The sequence below is a fragment of the Callithrix jacchus genome, chromosome 3 (assembly GCF_049354715.1).
Source record: "Callithrix jacchus isolate 240 chromosome 3, calJac240_pri, whole genome shotgun sequence".
NCBI lineage: Eukaryota > Metazoa > Chordata > Mammalia > Primates > Cebidae > Callithrix > Callithrix jacchus.
In genome coordinates, this window is record NC_133504.1 from 147,549,198 (window position 1) to 147,563,514 (window position 14,317).

The 14,317-nt window shown below is 31.3% G+C and overlaps 1 protein-coding gene across 17 annotated transcripts in view; it reads left to right on the forward strand.

Annotated features, from left to right (window-relative positions):
• Positions 1-8,987, forward strand: part of GABRA2 (gamma-aminobutyric acid type A receptor subunit alpha2) — a 142,928-nt gene extending 133,941 nt beyond the window's left edge. For 9 of the 17 annotated variants that reach the window (XM_054253391.2, XM_078367976.1, XM_035293781.3 and 6 more), the window contains 2 exons: positions 655-834; positions 6,816-8,987. In XM_054253391.2, the coding sequence (XP_054109366.1) occupies positions 655-834; positions 6,816-7,112 (477 nt within the window). In that variant the 3' untranslated portion in view covers positions 7,113-8,987. The remainder of the gene's footprint in view (positions 1-654; positions 835-6,815) is intronic. The other 8 variants (XM_008993407.5, XM_078367985.1, XM_078367983.1 and 5 more) reach the window with 1 other exon arrangement.
• Positions 8,988-14,317: the final 5,330 nt, after the last annotated feature.

A 14,317-nucleotide genomic window follows, 5' to 3' on the forward strand; every position in this document is an offset into this window, starting at 1 on the left:
AAATATATTTACTTTAATTCCTTGAGATGGTTTTCAATTCTAAATCTAAATCACTGAGTCCTAACTGGCTAAGAAAAGTATAGAAAACACCAGATAATAAATTACTCAAAACATAGACATAGCAACAAAATATCCAAACTGTTATGGAATGTGCCATTATTTTGTGAGTCATTTTACTTAATTCATAGAAAACATCACATTTTCAAGTGTATTTATTTAATTATTTGCATTTATAATATCCTGACTTGTTCCAAAAGTATTTTAGGTAGTTTATCAAAAGAATGCATGCACTTAAATTATAATTAAATAAAATAGAAATAAAATTAGAAAATAAAGATAAAAGAAAATAGACTCAAATACATTTATCTTTGGGCCAGCACATTAGCTGCAGTTCGTAGCAATAGTAGTTGAGCTTCAAATTCTTGTCTTCTTGGTGACCAAAGTAACCCCTTGGGGGAGGGAAGAATTATTTTTCTTTGGATATACACATTTTTTCTCAGAGAAAAACTTTTCCTTACACTGAAACTGCCTTTGAAAAAACAAAATATCATGTTGGCATTTTTTTAAATTAGGGGAAGCTGGGTACTGTAGCAAGTGATGTCAAATTTTTCCCAATAAACGCAATAATGGATTTCATATTGATGTTTCTTGTAGTCCCCTTCAATAAAAGCTGAAGGCATTACATTAACATACAACTCAGTGAAAGCAATTCTTCAAGGAGCTAAGCTAATATGGTCCAAGTATATAGCTTTCTCATGGCCCAATTTATTCCAAGAAAAGACTTTAGAGTACTTAGAGAAGTGGATGGACTGTTTAACCTTCAAACAATCTTCTGTAAGTATCACTTTTCTCAGTCAGGATGATTAGTAGACAGTTAACAATAGCATTATCTGACCAATGAGCATGTTGTTATTTTACAAGTAATGGGCTTTCTAGTAGCCACAATAACTGTAAAAAGGCAACATGGTATGATAGAAAAAGTATACATTTGCACTTTGGAGACCTGTTTTTTTTCCTCCAAAGCCTATTATATTCAATGTTTGAATGAGAGTCCCATTTCTTTATTGTAAGGAATAGTCACTAAGATTCTTTCTGATTCCAAATCATGTAACTATTATTTTCACTTAAATACTAGGTGACTTTACTCATAGGTATATTAGCTAGAACATCAGCTGAAGTTACTAGCAAATTATTTTCTCTACCACTCATAGGAAGTCAAGATTGTTTTGACACCATGGTGTAAGACATTTTAATTTCTGTAATCTGGATTTTTCTAGACTTGATATTTTAAATATATATCCAAAAGACCTCTCAGTAAAGTAATACCCTCAAAATTAAGTCTATTAAACATCATTTAAAAATGGGAAATAAATTTGTGTGGATTATATTTCCTTTTTATTCCACTTCATCGACAGCTGAACAGTCAATAAACTATAAAACAGCATAGTTTAATTCTTCCTCCACCCAGATAGTATATAAAAATACATACTTTTTATTTTGTTTACAAATCAAATCTTCACATTCTAATATGAGGTCTAAATCACAAGTAAAATGGCTACTACAAGCATTGCTTTTTAAAATTAAGCCTGTTTTATTATTTCCCAGTGTTACACATCTGTAGATGGTGAAATTGAAGACATTCAGGAGGCTTACACAACAGAATTGTAGAATAAGCGATTAAATTTTGTATCTATTGATTAATAAAGTATTTATTATAGTTTATGAAACATATTACCTTAAGTTATGCTTTATATGTTATATATACGTTTTTATCATAGTAACCATTTTAGTTACATACCGCTCATTTATCATTAAGCAAATGTTTTTGAGCCTGCTCCGAGCCAGGAGGTATTCTAGGAGCTCTGTACAGAGTCTGTGTTTTCATAGAGCTAACAATGAAGTGAAAGGAAAACAAAAGAAGAGTGAAAGAGATACATACATGTTTTATTACAGACATAAGTGCCAGGATCCTGCTGAAAGGCATGAAATGGCAACTAAGTGCAGGCAATAGAAAGTGTTGTCTCAGTCAATGTGGCTCAAAGCTAGGTCAGTGTTACCCTGGTAATAGTAAGGAGGAAACAAGGGGACAATATGGAGTTAATTACCAGTGTTGGCTGAATTGTGTTACCAGTTGCAGGTTAGGGAGTACAAGTGAGTGTACAGATTTCTGCAGGAAGTGAGAGTTCATGGAAACTGAGTGCATATCCAGACATTTTTGTTTTAATTACCTGTGGGATATGTAGGTAGAGAAGTCTAGTGAAACTTAGTGGTTACGAATTCTGAAGAAATGCTGTGTCATTCATTCATGCATAGGTATCTCAAGCCATGAGAATTACTGACAATTAATAGAAAATACTGTCAGTTTGCTTTCCTTTCCCCCAGTCTCCTGCCAACTGATCTCATTCTCAACTTTTAACATTATCTTTTTTAAAAAAATGACTTCAGAAACACAGTGTTTCTATGTGTATATTTTTGGCTATACCTGGCCTTATTCTGAAAATGATAGGAAGTGGCCTATCTAGGTGCCTTAAAGTAAAAATACAGCATTAGATTAGGCAACAGGAAATTAGGCTGTATGAACTATCAGAATTTTTCTAGTTATCAGAAGAAACAAAAAAATGTTGTATAGGAACATGAACATTAAAAAATTCATTTATGGAAATGAATATTGTTTTTAATCCTTAACACAAAAGGTTTCGTTGGGCCATTTCTCTTCAGGTTCTGAGTGTAGGCTAAAAGTTACACTAAATAAAGTAAAATCTGTCATGTGGCCCGAGGATTCAGCCTGCTGATGGTCTGGCTCGATCCAAAGCTGCATCAGATTCAAAGAGGTCTCTAAAGTGAAATTTCTCCCAACATAGTTATTTTTAATAGAAGTTGACAGTGAATAGGGCAATGTAATATCTCCTGATTATAGTTTAGGTAAGCTATGCTTATTCTTTGGTACTATCACTATCAAGTCTGTATCTCATAAAGAATATTAATAATATATAGTATATAGACTTAACCTTTAGGCTATCCTTTAGAAGATCTTAGAATTGTAAGTCAGCTATGAATTCAACAGTATTTTTTCTCCATAAACAAGATTTTAATTTTAAACAAAGAGAAACAGTTTGCTTTACTATAGATTTGTAGTTATTACTTTCAAATTGACTGAGGGAGTTATTTTTTCCTTTAAAATGAGACTTTGTAAAATTCTGAGCCAGAAAAGCTTTGCCGAGTTGTGGCTAGGAATTGAGAAGATGTAGCACCATAGGAGTGCTCTGCCCTTCATTCAGTGAATTGGTAAGAAATTACAGGTGCCAATAACTGGGTTATTAACTAAAAATAGTACTTATAGCTGTTATATTTTGCTTACTTGGTCCTGAAAATGGTAGTTTCCAAGTCACAAGAGAGCATTTTTGAAGCCAAAACCACTACCTTGTTAAGTTCTGAGCCCTATTCTGAAGTTTACATGGATTCAGAGATTGAAGCCATACTTTAAACAATGAAGAAAATAAGACAAATTTTGTTATTTATGCTGTCAATAAAAATTACAAGCATAACTTGAAAAGAGTTTTAACCCTGCTTATTAAAGGGTCGTTAGTGTTAGCATGGAACAAAAAAAGCCCACATACAAATATGCATGATGGATATTTGGCTGGTATGTGCTGCTTCTGGTTATTTACGGCCAACGTCAGTTCTGATTGGTTAGAGTATCTGTTCAGATTAGTTAGTTCCTCTGCTCTAGAGTTTTTCAAACATTTTGTACCTGTACTTGCTGGACATATATGTGCAATTGGAGGGTATTCAAGTAGGGACAGGAATATGTTGGTTGAAATTACTACAGGGCTTCTAGCTGTAGACTCCTGTTACAACAAAAGGTATTTACATTTTGTATTTCTTTGTCTACATGTCTAAATTCTACACCATAGTTCTTCATATAACATAAATGTCCTACTTTCACAAAACTCTCCTTGAGCTCTTCAACAAAATATTTTTTCTTCTTCTGCCTAATACATAATAAATTATATTGCCTTTACATCTTGTACACCAGTAATCACTGTCTGGTTTGTAATAGTTATGATTTGCACTCCACTAAGAAAATACATGTTTCTCAATGTGGTTGGAATAATACATTTGTCCATTTGTCTGGACAGTTTGATATACCTTTAGTATCATCATCTTCGTTTTGTCAAGTTAGAAGCTGAAGAAAAACATTAAGAAACTTTTTCAAGGCCCAGATTCTTTATATGTGCAATTTGATACCATTTTAAATAATGTTACAATTTGGTTCAAATAATAATATAAACACATGCATTAGAAAAAAAATTATGTTATTATTTGAACCACATGGAACCAGTTGTAACATTATATAAATTATAAATTGAAACTTATATACATTATAAGTTAAAAAGTCCTTTTGGAAGATTGACCTAGTGGTATAAAACTCAACAAGGATATTTTAGGAAAAAGCATACTCCCAAGTCTCAAACAGCTTCCTCAGACAGAAAGTCATATGGCATGGTGTTTAAAAGAAGAGGTTTAGAAGTCAAATACATCTAAGTTTGAGTGTTTTTTCAGCCATTTAATAGGCAGGAAACTGATCAAATCACAAAACTTTTTTAGCCTTCATTTTTGAACTTATATCATAGGATTAATAAGGGAATTTAATTCTTATCTCACGGTGAGATTTCACCTTGGCTAACAATTAACCTGACACATTCTAGTGCTCAAGAACTGTTAGCTATAATGTCCTTATCAGTCTTTGACTTGAGGATTATCCTCCATTTGTAACATGGGAACTATATGCATCATTACTGAAGAAGAGATGTTCTGTAGCATTTATAAATTTACAAATGGTGATCCCACATCCCTCCTTTTTTCATAATTAAGCTAGATCTGGAAGAATGTCAGCAGGGAAAAGAGGAGAGTGAGAAAACCAAGCCAGTGAAAGATGAGTAATCCATGACTGTTTTTAGATTCTCCTGGGCTTTCAGAGTTTCTTTCTTAACTTATTTGAACACTTTAAGAAATCTTAATTAAAATAACTAAGAGTCAAAACTTTATTGTAGAACAATTTTTCTTCTATCTCAGTTGCTTTACACGTTACTCATTTTGTTGGATAATTCACCACTGTCTCAATTTACATTGTATTTAGATAACTAACAATATATTTGTATTAGTAAAGAAACACAGATACTGTTTATATTTTCATTTTGTTAAATGAATTATATATTAATGCACTGACATGGCTACCTTGTAGAAGGCTTCATGCTAAGTGCGAAGATTACAAAGGTAAACAAGACAGAAGCAGCACCAGACTTCATTGAAAGAGAAAGCAAGATGACAATGAAATAATCACATTACTAAGAAATAACACATTTCAAAAAGTGTCATAATGGAAACAGGGTGTTATGAATGATAATATATGGGGACCAAATATATGTTTAATTAGAATGTGTTTTAAGAAAGTCCTTTCTTAGGAAAACAGCGTTTGAACCAAGACCAAAATAAGAGAAGGAATTGGTGGTCATGTGAAAAGTGAAATGGGGAGAAGGTATTCCAGGTTTTAAAAATTGAGGTGTTTTGGGCTGGGAAATTATCATGGCGAAAAGCATGGCATGAAAGCAAGAAAGTATTTTGAAAACTAAGCTTATTTCAGGGGAACCAGTATGTAATGAGCAAAAGAAAGAAGCTGTGATTTTAAAAAAAAATGTTGTTTTAATTCTAAGTTCTGTGAAATAGTATTTAAGGGATGTAAGCATAGAAGTTAATGATCCGATTTTTGTCTTAAAAAAGATCCCTGTGATCATAATGTGTCTAATGATTGGACAAAGTCAAGCCAAGCTAGAAGAACACAAAGTCCAGGCAGGATATAATAGTGACATAGACAAGAGTTTGTGATAACTGAACTGGAGATGATAAAGAGAAACGGGATGAGCTAAGCAAAAATCCAAGAGTTTGTATTTTATTCTCCTTCTGTGTTTCTAGTATTTGTTGCACTGCCATCTTCATAAGGTTACAGTTTCCCATCATCTAAGTAAAGCACTGCTGTATGATTTTGACATGAGGTGGGAGGGAATCCTGTTTCGAAGCTAGGAATGTGGGATCATTCATTGCAGATTATCATTCCTCTTGTTAAAATATTTCTACATTTCACTTATTCATTCAGTCATTCATTTGACAAATATTTGAGTGACTCATGAGTAAAAAATGTTATATTGTTTTATTATTTGATTTATTTGTTTATTATTTTTTGAGACAGAGTTTTGCTCTTGTTGCCCAGGCTGGAGTGCAATGTTGTGATATCGGCTCACTGCAACCTCCGCCTCCCAGGTTCAAGCAGTTCTCCTCCCTCAGCCACCCGAATAGCTGGGATTACAGGCATGCGCCACCATGACTTGCTCATTTTGTATTTTTAGTAGAAATGGGGTTCCTCTGTGTTGGTCAGGCTGGTCTCAAACACCCAACCTCAGGTGATCTGTCCTCTTTGGCCTCACAAAGTGTTAGAATTACAGGCATGAGCCACCATGCCCTATCTTTATATTGTTTTTTAAGGTTGTATTTTTCTATTGTTTATTTTCCATGTCAAGCACAACCAAAAAGATTCTCCAGGAAAGTAGTACCATTAATTTTACTCTGGGGTTTTTGTCACCCTAATGGATTTGGGATTTAATAAGCACCTTTATTTATTTTCCCAATTTCTGTTTTTTTTTTTTGAATGCATGATGATTTGTATTAGGATACTTTCCTTCAGAATTTGAAGTGGACTTTAGAAAATGTTATGTAGCAGACTCAACCCACACTCTCTCAATTTTTGTATTTTTCAATAGAAAAAAGAAAAGGCCTCTGTTATGATACAGAACAATGCTTATGCAGTGGCTGTTGCCAATTATGCCCCGAATCTTTCAAAAGATCCAGTTCTGTCCACCATCTCCAAGAGCGCAACCACGCCAGAACCCAACAAGAAGCCGGAAAACAAGCCAGCTGAAGCCAAGAAAACTTTTAACAGTGTTAGCAAAATTGACAGAATGTCCAGAATAGTTTTTCCAGTTTTGTTTGGTACATTTAATTTAGTTTATTGGGCTACATATTTAAACAGAGAACCTGTATTAGGGGTCAGTCCTTGAATTGAGACCCATGTTATCTTTGGGATGTATAGCAACATTAAATTTCGTTTGTTTTGCTATGTACAGTCTGACTAATAACTGCTAATTTGTGATCCAATGTGTACAGTATGTATATAGTGATACAGCTTACCAGTAGACCTTTAATGGAGACATGCATTTGCTATCTCATGGAACTGCAGACAGAAAGCACTTCATGCCAAAAGAGCCATTGCCTTTTTTCCAAGATTTACCCTTGGACCTAATTTTAAGTGAATTTCAGATGACCTGATTTATTTCCTATCGTTCTAATAGAGATGAAAATGGGAATCCTGTACAACCCTTTGTGAACCCTTTTGGTTTAGCTCTTAAGTAAGGTATTTTCTACTGTTGCTTAGTTATGATGGAAGGTAACATTGTCATTCATAGATGAATTCTTCTAAGTGACAGAACATTGTATCTGCGACATCATCTCCCTTCATGAGTGCTCAGAATCCCTGCTAATGTAATTGGAAGCTTGGCACATATAAGAAAAACTAGAGTTTTGAAATCAGCTTTTAATTACTATGTATAGAATCTATAGCCATGTACATATTTCAGCATGACAAATTCAAATAATTATGAGTCCACCCTACAGGATGTTAATTATGCCTATGATTTAATAACTATTGGAATGTCATGGTCATTACATTTTTAGCTTCAGAGTTTATTTGAAAGTAATAATTGAAATCCTACAATTTATTTCAATCATTGGAAGCTACCTTAATTTAAAAAAAAAAGAAAATAAATGTGTCTTACTCTTTCCAGGTATGTGTTGTATTGAAATTGATCAGCTAAATTTTACTGGTGCTGGACACTGGAAAAAGCATCCAGTTTGGTTGCTGTGGAGCAATATGCATATTGGATTGGAAAATTGTGCCAAAAACTCCCACTGATGAGAATTCATAGGTGTCTCACACTACGATGAGCACTTATATGATTCTCCTCTTTCCTGTTTACTGCAAATTCTGCCTTAAGGCTTCTTTTCAAGACTCAGAAGCCACTAATTATAAAGGAAAGGGCAGTTAATTGGCACATTTTTCTGTTGTGAAAGCAGTTCTTTCAGATAAGAATTAATGTAAATCTGCTTTTGTAAATTGCAACTTTAAATTTCGCTGACTCAAGTTTACAACAGCTTTGTATACCAGAAGAGATTTTGGTAAGTGTTGAACATTTTTACACTGCAACTTTAAAACATCACCAATAGATTGTGGATTATTTCACATACACAAACATAAACACACACACATGCACACACACACATGCACACACAAACACAGCTAAATTAGAAACCACATTTTAAATTTTATATAATTACTATTAATGGGTAAAATTCATTTTTCTTTTAATATTTTTAAATATTATTTACACCCCTAAAATATGCTAATAAAAGTTAAAAATTGTGTATATGCCTAGATTCAAAGTTTTTGGCAAACCTCAAATACTTTTCATTGACATAAACATTAGCAGTTATTAGTTGACTTTTACTATTAGATGCACCTTTACAATGGTGTTTTTGTAGAAACATAAGTAGTCAAATAGTGACATTTCTTGCAGTTTTGTACAGTATTTGAATATAGTGCATAAACAGGTATGTTCATAAAATCAATAAAAGGAATATCTATGGAAATAAGCAAAATCTCAACAAAATTGCTATTCCTTTGCCTCATTTAATTTTTTTAAATTTCCTTTGTTTCAATGTGATTCTATTATATGTTTTGCATGATTGTATAATACCAAGTTCACAAATGCATCTTATTAACAGAATTTGCCAAGAAGACAGCCTTGGCATTAAAAATTCCCTCTCAAAAGGTAATCCATAATCCTTAATAAAATAAAATTGTTATATGAGCCAATAAATGTATTTCTTTAATTCCCTTCCAGTAACACCTTCTTTGTCACCTAGTTTTAAAATGTGCACTTTATATACTGAAACAGAAGATATCCTACTATACATTTAAATACAGCATAGCTCTTCTGTGTAGTTTAGAGATGTTTGAAATTGTCTGAGAAAGTACGCAACGCTTGAAAGTAAGCAATGAAATTGCTTTATGTGGTATGCATTATTAGACACGTTTAAAGTATTTTTCTTGTAAAGTCCACACTGCCTCTTTAATGTCTGACTATGAATTATAAATTTATAAATATGTGAATATGTAAAAATCATTGTAAATAACAGTTTCTGTATGACCACATAAAAAACTCATCTATACTTTAGGCAAAGAGCTGCTATTATGTTGATGGCACTAGTTTTGTTAGCATTTATGGAAGATTGACCAGGAAACATATTATTGTTATTCTTATTTTTAATTTCAGTTGTTAAAATTTTATTTGAGTGCGATGACATTCTGACAGTTTAGATTTTTCAGTAATATGGATCAGAACTCTCTGTAATTTCACGAGAGATGCTTCATGGAAATTGCTTTTAAATTATAGAACAAGATTTTCAACAATTATTCTCCTTTCCATGAACCAATTTAAAAACAAATTAAAAGAATGTTAATTTATCACAATAAGACCAATTTTTCAGGAAATACATTTTACATATACTAACACTGATCTCTTTCGTCCATAAGATTATACCTATTTTATGCAGTTATATAATCACATAAAGTGTTATGATATGTACAAAATGTAGATAAATATATGTACATACATATAAGTTTAATCTCATTATTTTATAGCTACTACTCTGATTCAAGTAATATTTATTCAAAAATATTTTTACCTCCTTTGCCATGCCCTGAAATTGGTGTTAATATCACTCATGTAACATCCACTGAATTTAGTTGAAATTTTAAGTACATCTCATTCTTTTAATGACATGAAATTAAAGACTATATAAAACATTTAAATTAACTAAGTACTCGGAGTTCTTTAATGAGCTATGATATCACTAGTGTGCTAAGGTGGTAGCTGTTTTTTCTCCTTTACATGTTCCTATATGTCTTATTATGAAATGGAACAAATAGAACCATTTAAAAAATTTTTAAAAACTTTTGTGATTTTATTAAGTGTCGATCTTAAGGTTTAGAAATCTATTCAGGGATTTCTTTGTTTTGAATTGATCTCAGATTTGGATAAGTGGTCTCCTTGAGCTGTGTTTCTAAATTTTTTTCTTAAATAGTTCATAGTTTGTTTTTAACAACAACACAGAAGCTATGATTTCACTGTCATTTTTTTGGTAAGTATACTTTGGTAAATATATCTGGGGGCAGATAGATATATGATTGCATTTATGTGGCTCTTTTGGAATTTCTGGTTGAGGGACAGGAATCCTGCCATGACATAATCATGGATTCTAGAAGAGCACCAAAGTTTTAGAGGTACTTTACTTTGGCATGGCCTGTCATCATTCCAATGAAAGAATAAAGGAAATAGCTCAAGTCACCTTCTGCATTGTCATGGTTCTTCAGCATGACAAAAAAAAATTGTTTAATGTATTTTATGCCCAATACCCTCAGACACATGTCTGTGAAACATAGACATATTTATTTACTTACTTGGAAATCCAAAATCATGTTAATAGATTACTAAACAGATTATTTGTGTTATTAGTCTCCTGGCTCACCTAAATTCACCTGGATATTTTTGAAGCAATGGCCAAAATTTTTATTACGTGAAAAGATTCAGAATTTTAAGTGAATTAGTACCTGGCCCATTGCTGCCCTACAGTGCCATATATTTTCCATTTAATTGAGGTCCCATAGGCACCTCGTGCTTCCCCTTTATTAGTTCAAAGTATGCAGAAGTGTAAAATTTTAACTGGGAAGGGATGCAGTTATTTTTGACATCTGAATGGTTAAGAAACATGGATACTATATTAAAACCACTTGTAATAGAGTGAACCAGAAGTTATAGTTTTATTTACTGAATTCATGCTTTAAAAATGAAAGTAAATATTTAATGTAATTATTTAATATTCATATTTTGCTATTAAAATTTATATTAAATATATTAATATTTTCCATCTGTATTTAAAAGCTCAGATTATTGGAGAGAAGAACCCACAGGAAATGTGAGGCTGTTGCTTATTAAACCAAGTGAAGCATATTTTCCTTTTTAAACTTCTGAGAAAGTAGATAAATTATACATATGTAGACACACAAATATTTTAAGAGTCTTTATTCTATTTTAGATAAATTATACATATGTAGACACACAAATATTTTAAGAGTTATTATTCTATTGCGATAAGCATCATAACTAAAATACTGAAGTAGAGAAAGTTCATGTGAAAGGCATTTGGGAAGGTAATAACTTATTCAACATCTACTTGTAAATATTATATATCGTACCTTTGTTTTTTGCTAAAATTCTTAATTATCAACATATATAGACCACTGTGTCTTCTATCTTGTTTAGTTGAAATATTCTATTTTTGTTTGTTTATATATGAAGAACAATGTGTACTGGTAACTATACATCCCACCTCAAACTACTTGATGATGTATTTAATACATAACAATACCTAATATTGCCAATAGGAAAGAACAATTAACAGATTTATGTTTCAGCTTACAGTAATGTTCCCAAAGATCTTTTAATAAGGTCTTAGCTGTATGTGTCAGTGATGTATGTATGTTTGTGAGTGTGTATGTGTGTAATTCCCAGGTATGTATGAAAGAATATTTTGAGAAATTTGAATAAATTTATGAAATCTAAAAAAATTTGTTTTATTAATGGATCCAATCACAAATTCAGTTCTTATTAAACTAACAATTAACTTGACCAATAGAATAACTTTTTCAGTAAATCTATAACAAACTTATTAATTAGAATTAGGTTTGAGGTATGCATATGATTAAAAATATCTTTTCTATGTTTCTGTAAACATTTTTCCAATGTATTTCTAGTTTTTTTTTAAAGATAAAATTCAAAATGATCTCGCAATTCTGCTTTGTGAAATAGAATAGAAACATCTTTGAATGCTAAGTTTCTCAATGGAGGCTTATGTAAGCCATTTTAAAAGTTAAACATCTGGTTATTTACAAATACAAAGTCATCTATATTTAATACTTGTTTGTTTTATACCTTACATTTTGAATTGCAATGATATATAGTTATTAGAGTATAATTATTAGAAAGCCCATCACATGCTAGTCAATGTTCTAAGCTTTTTATACATATTAGTTATTCAGTCCTCACAACAACCAACAACCATAATCACTGTGTGATTCTTGAAGTTCTGGAAATCTAGAATTTCTATATAGTACGTCAACATACTAGTTTACATGTACTATAAGAAAAGTAAAAAAAAAAAATCTGTATTTTTCTTTTCTTTGCTTTAATTCATATTTATATGTATGCCTTTTAGGGAATATCCATGCAATAAGGAAGCCAATAGATGCTTCTCTATACAACAAAACAAACAAGTAAAAACAAACACTAGACAAGAAAACTGTGCTATACAGAAAGCAAGTACCCATTTTTGTGATGCTAGCTATTTACTAACTTTGATACAATTTAGTTTCTGGGAATATATTGCAGTTTTCTTTTTTGGTTCACAAGTAATGATCAGGTTTTAAAAATGATTAATGTTGATTAAGCAAAAGTAAGCACTGCTTTTATTTTTTTTCTAGTTTTGTAAGTTTTATTTGTCGTTGGAGAAATATGTTTTTATTTGCCATATTGTTGAACTTAAAGGGATGGACTACAAGTATTATCTATTGATTTCATCAAACGTCTTGTTGTAAATTACTGTTAAAAGAATGAGGCCTGAATTGATCCCCATAGATGCCATTGGTGGGACTGTCAAGTGTTTAATTAACTTACCAGGTTTGAAAATGTCAGTTTTCCATGCTTCTTTTTAGAAGAATTCACCATAACATGATGCCAAAATACAAATATATATTGTTGGCTATATATGAATATTTTCAACAAAGTTTATTTGTAAAAACACTAATGCTAAGAAAGCAAGCAGGAAATTGCAGAATTACTTTAGAAATAAATATTAGTTATAGATTGTTCACAATTTATTTTTAACGACTATGTTGAAGCAATTGGCTGTGCTTTGAATTTAGCATAATGTGTAAAAAGGTGTAGTATATAATTAGAAAGACATAGAACTCAATTATTGAGCCAAAATTTTCATGAATTAAACTTTGCCATTTACAGATAAGTCCTGATTGCTTGTTAACCTTGGGTGCCTGCACTACACTTGATTTTAAGATTGTTGGTGTCCTATTCATTTTCAAGATTTTCCTGAGCAGATACAAATTCAGGTTTTGGTGTCCTTCAAATTGAGGAACATCACCTTTCATGAAATGTTTCCAGTAGACGTGATGTGGGTGAAAACTTTTTAAAGTGTCATATTTATTACTAAATTTGAACATAAAATAAAAGGAATGAAAAATTTTCCCCTTGCTGCAAATTAATAATGCAATCACATGTATAGAGAATGTGAGGAAACTCCAATGCTAAACTTTGATTCACATTATATAAAATTTGAAATTTTCTGGGTGACAGTATACTTATATGGTAGTTTTCCTGTTTCAAGAAAATAACTCAAGGACTAACAATATTTGTAACTATGACCTTGTTGTAATTGGGAAAAGCCACTAGTTTCTCATATGACCTTCATTGAATATGTCATGCTTGCTGTTTAAAAAATTCCTAACTAATCACATGCAAATTAATGCTAAACATATTTTTTGTACTTATTAAAATAATTTAAATATATTTGATCTGAAAATTGTGTTTTTTATACTCTATTACATCTTTGCTTACAAGAATTGAATTTTTTGTGAATGTGGCTTTTATACATTGGGGTATAAAATGATATTTTGTAATAGCAATTTTAAGAGTTGTTAGTTTCTTAAACTTCTCTTTAAAATATAAAGCTGTAGGCTAACAGGAAAAGCATAAAAATACCCTAAAATATGGAGGGTGGAGTATTGTATTGCTAATGTAGATCTCTTCAATATTTTAAGAAAGTGGTCCTATAAAAAATATAACCTCACCCAGAAAATTGGCTACCTGCTATTATAAAAGTGTCACATTTACATGGAACTATTAAATTCATAATATTTTATTTTATATAAGGTAGATTGAAGTTCACCATTCTCTCTGTAAGCCCCCATATCATGTATTTTTCTTATTTGCCCTATTTTCTAAATTCAATGCAATATTATTTAAAATAGTTTCTATTTTGATTATTGTTATTTTGTTAATAGTACTAAAATATTTTA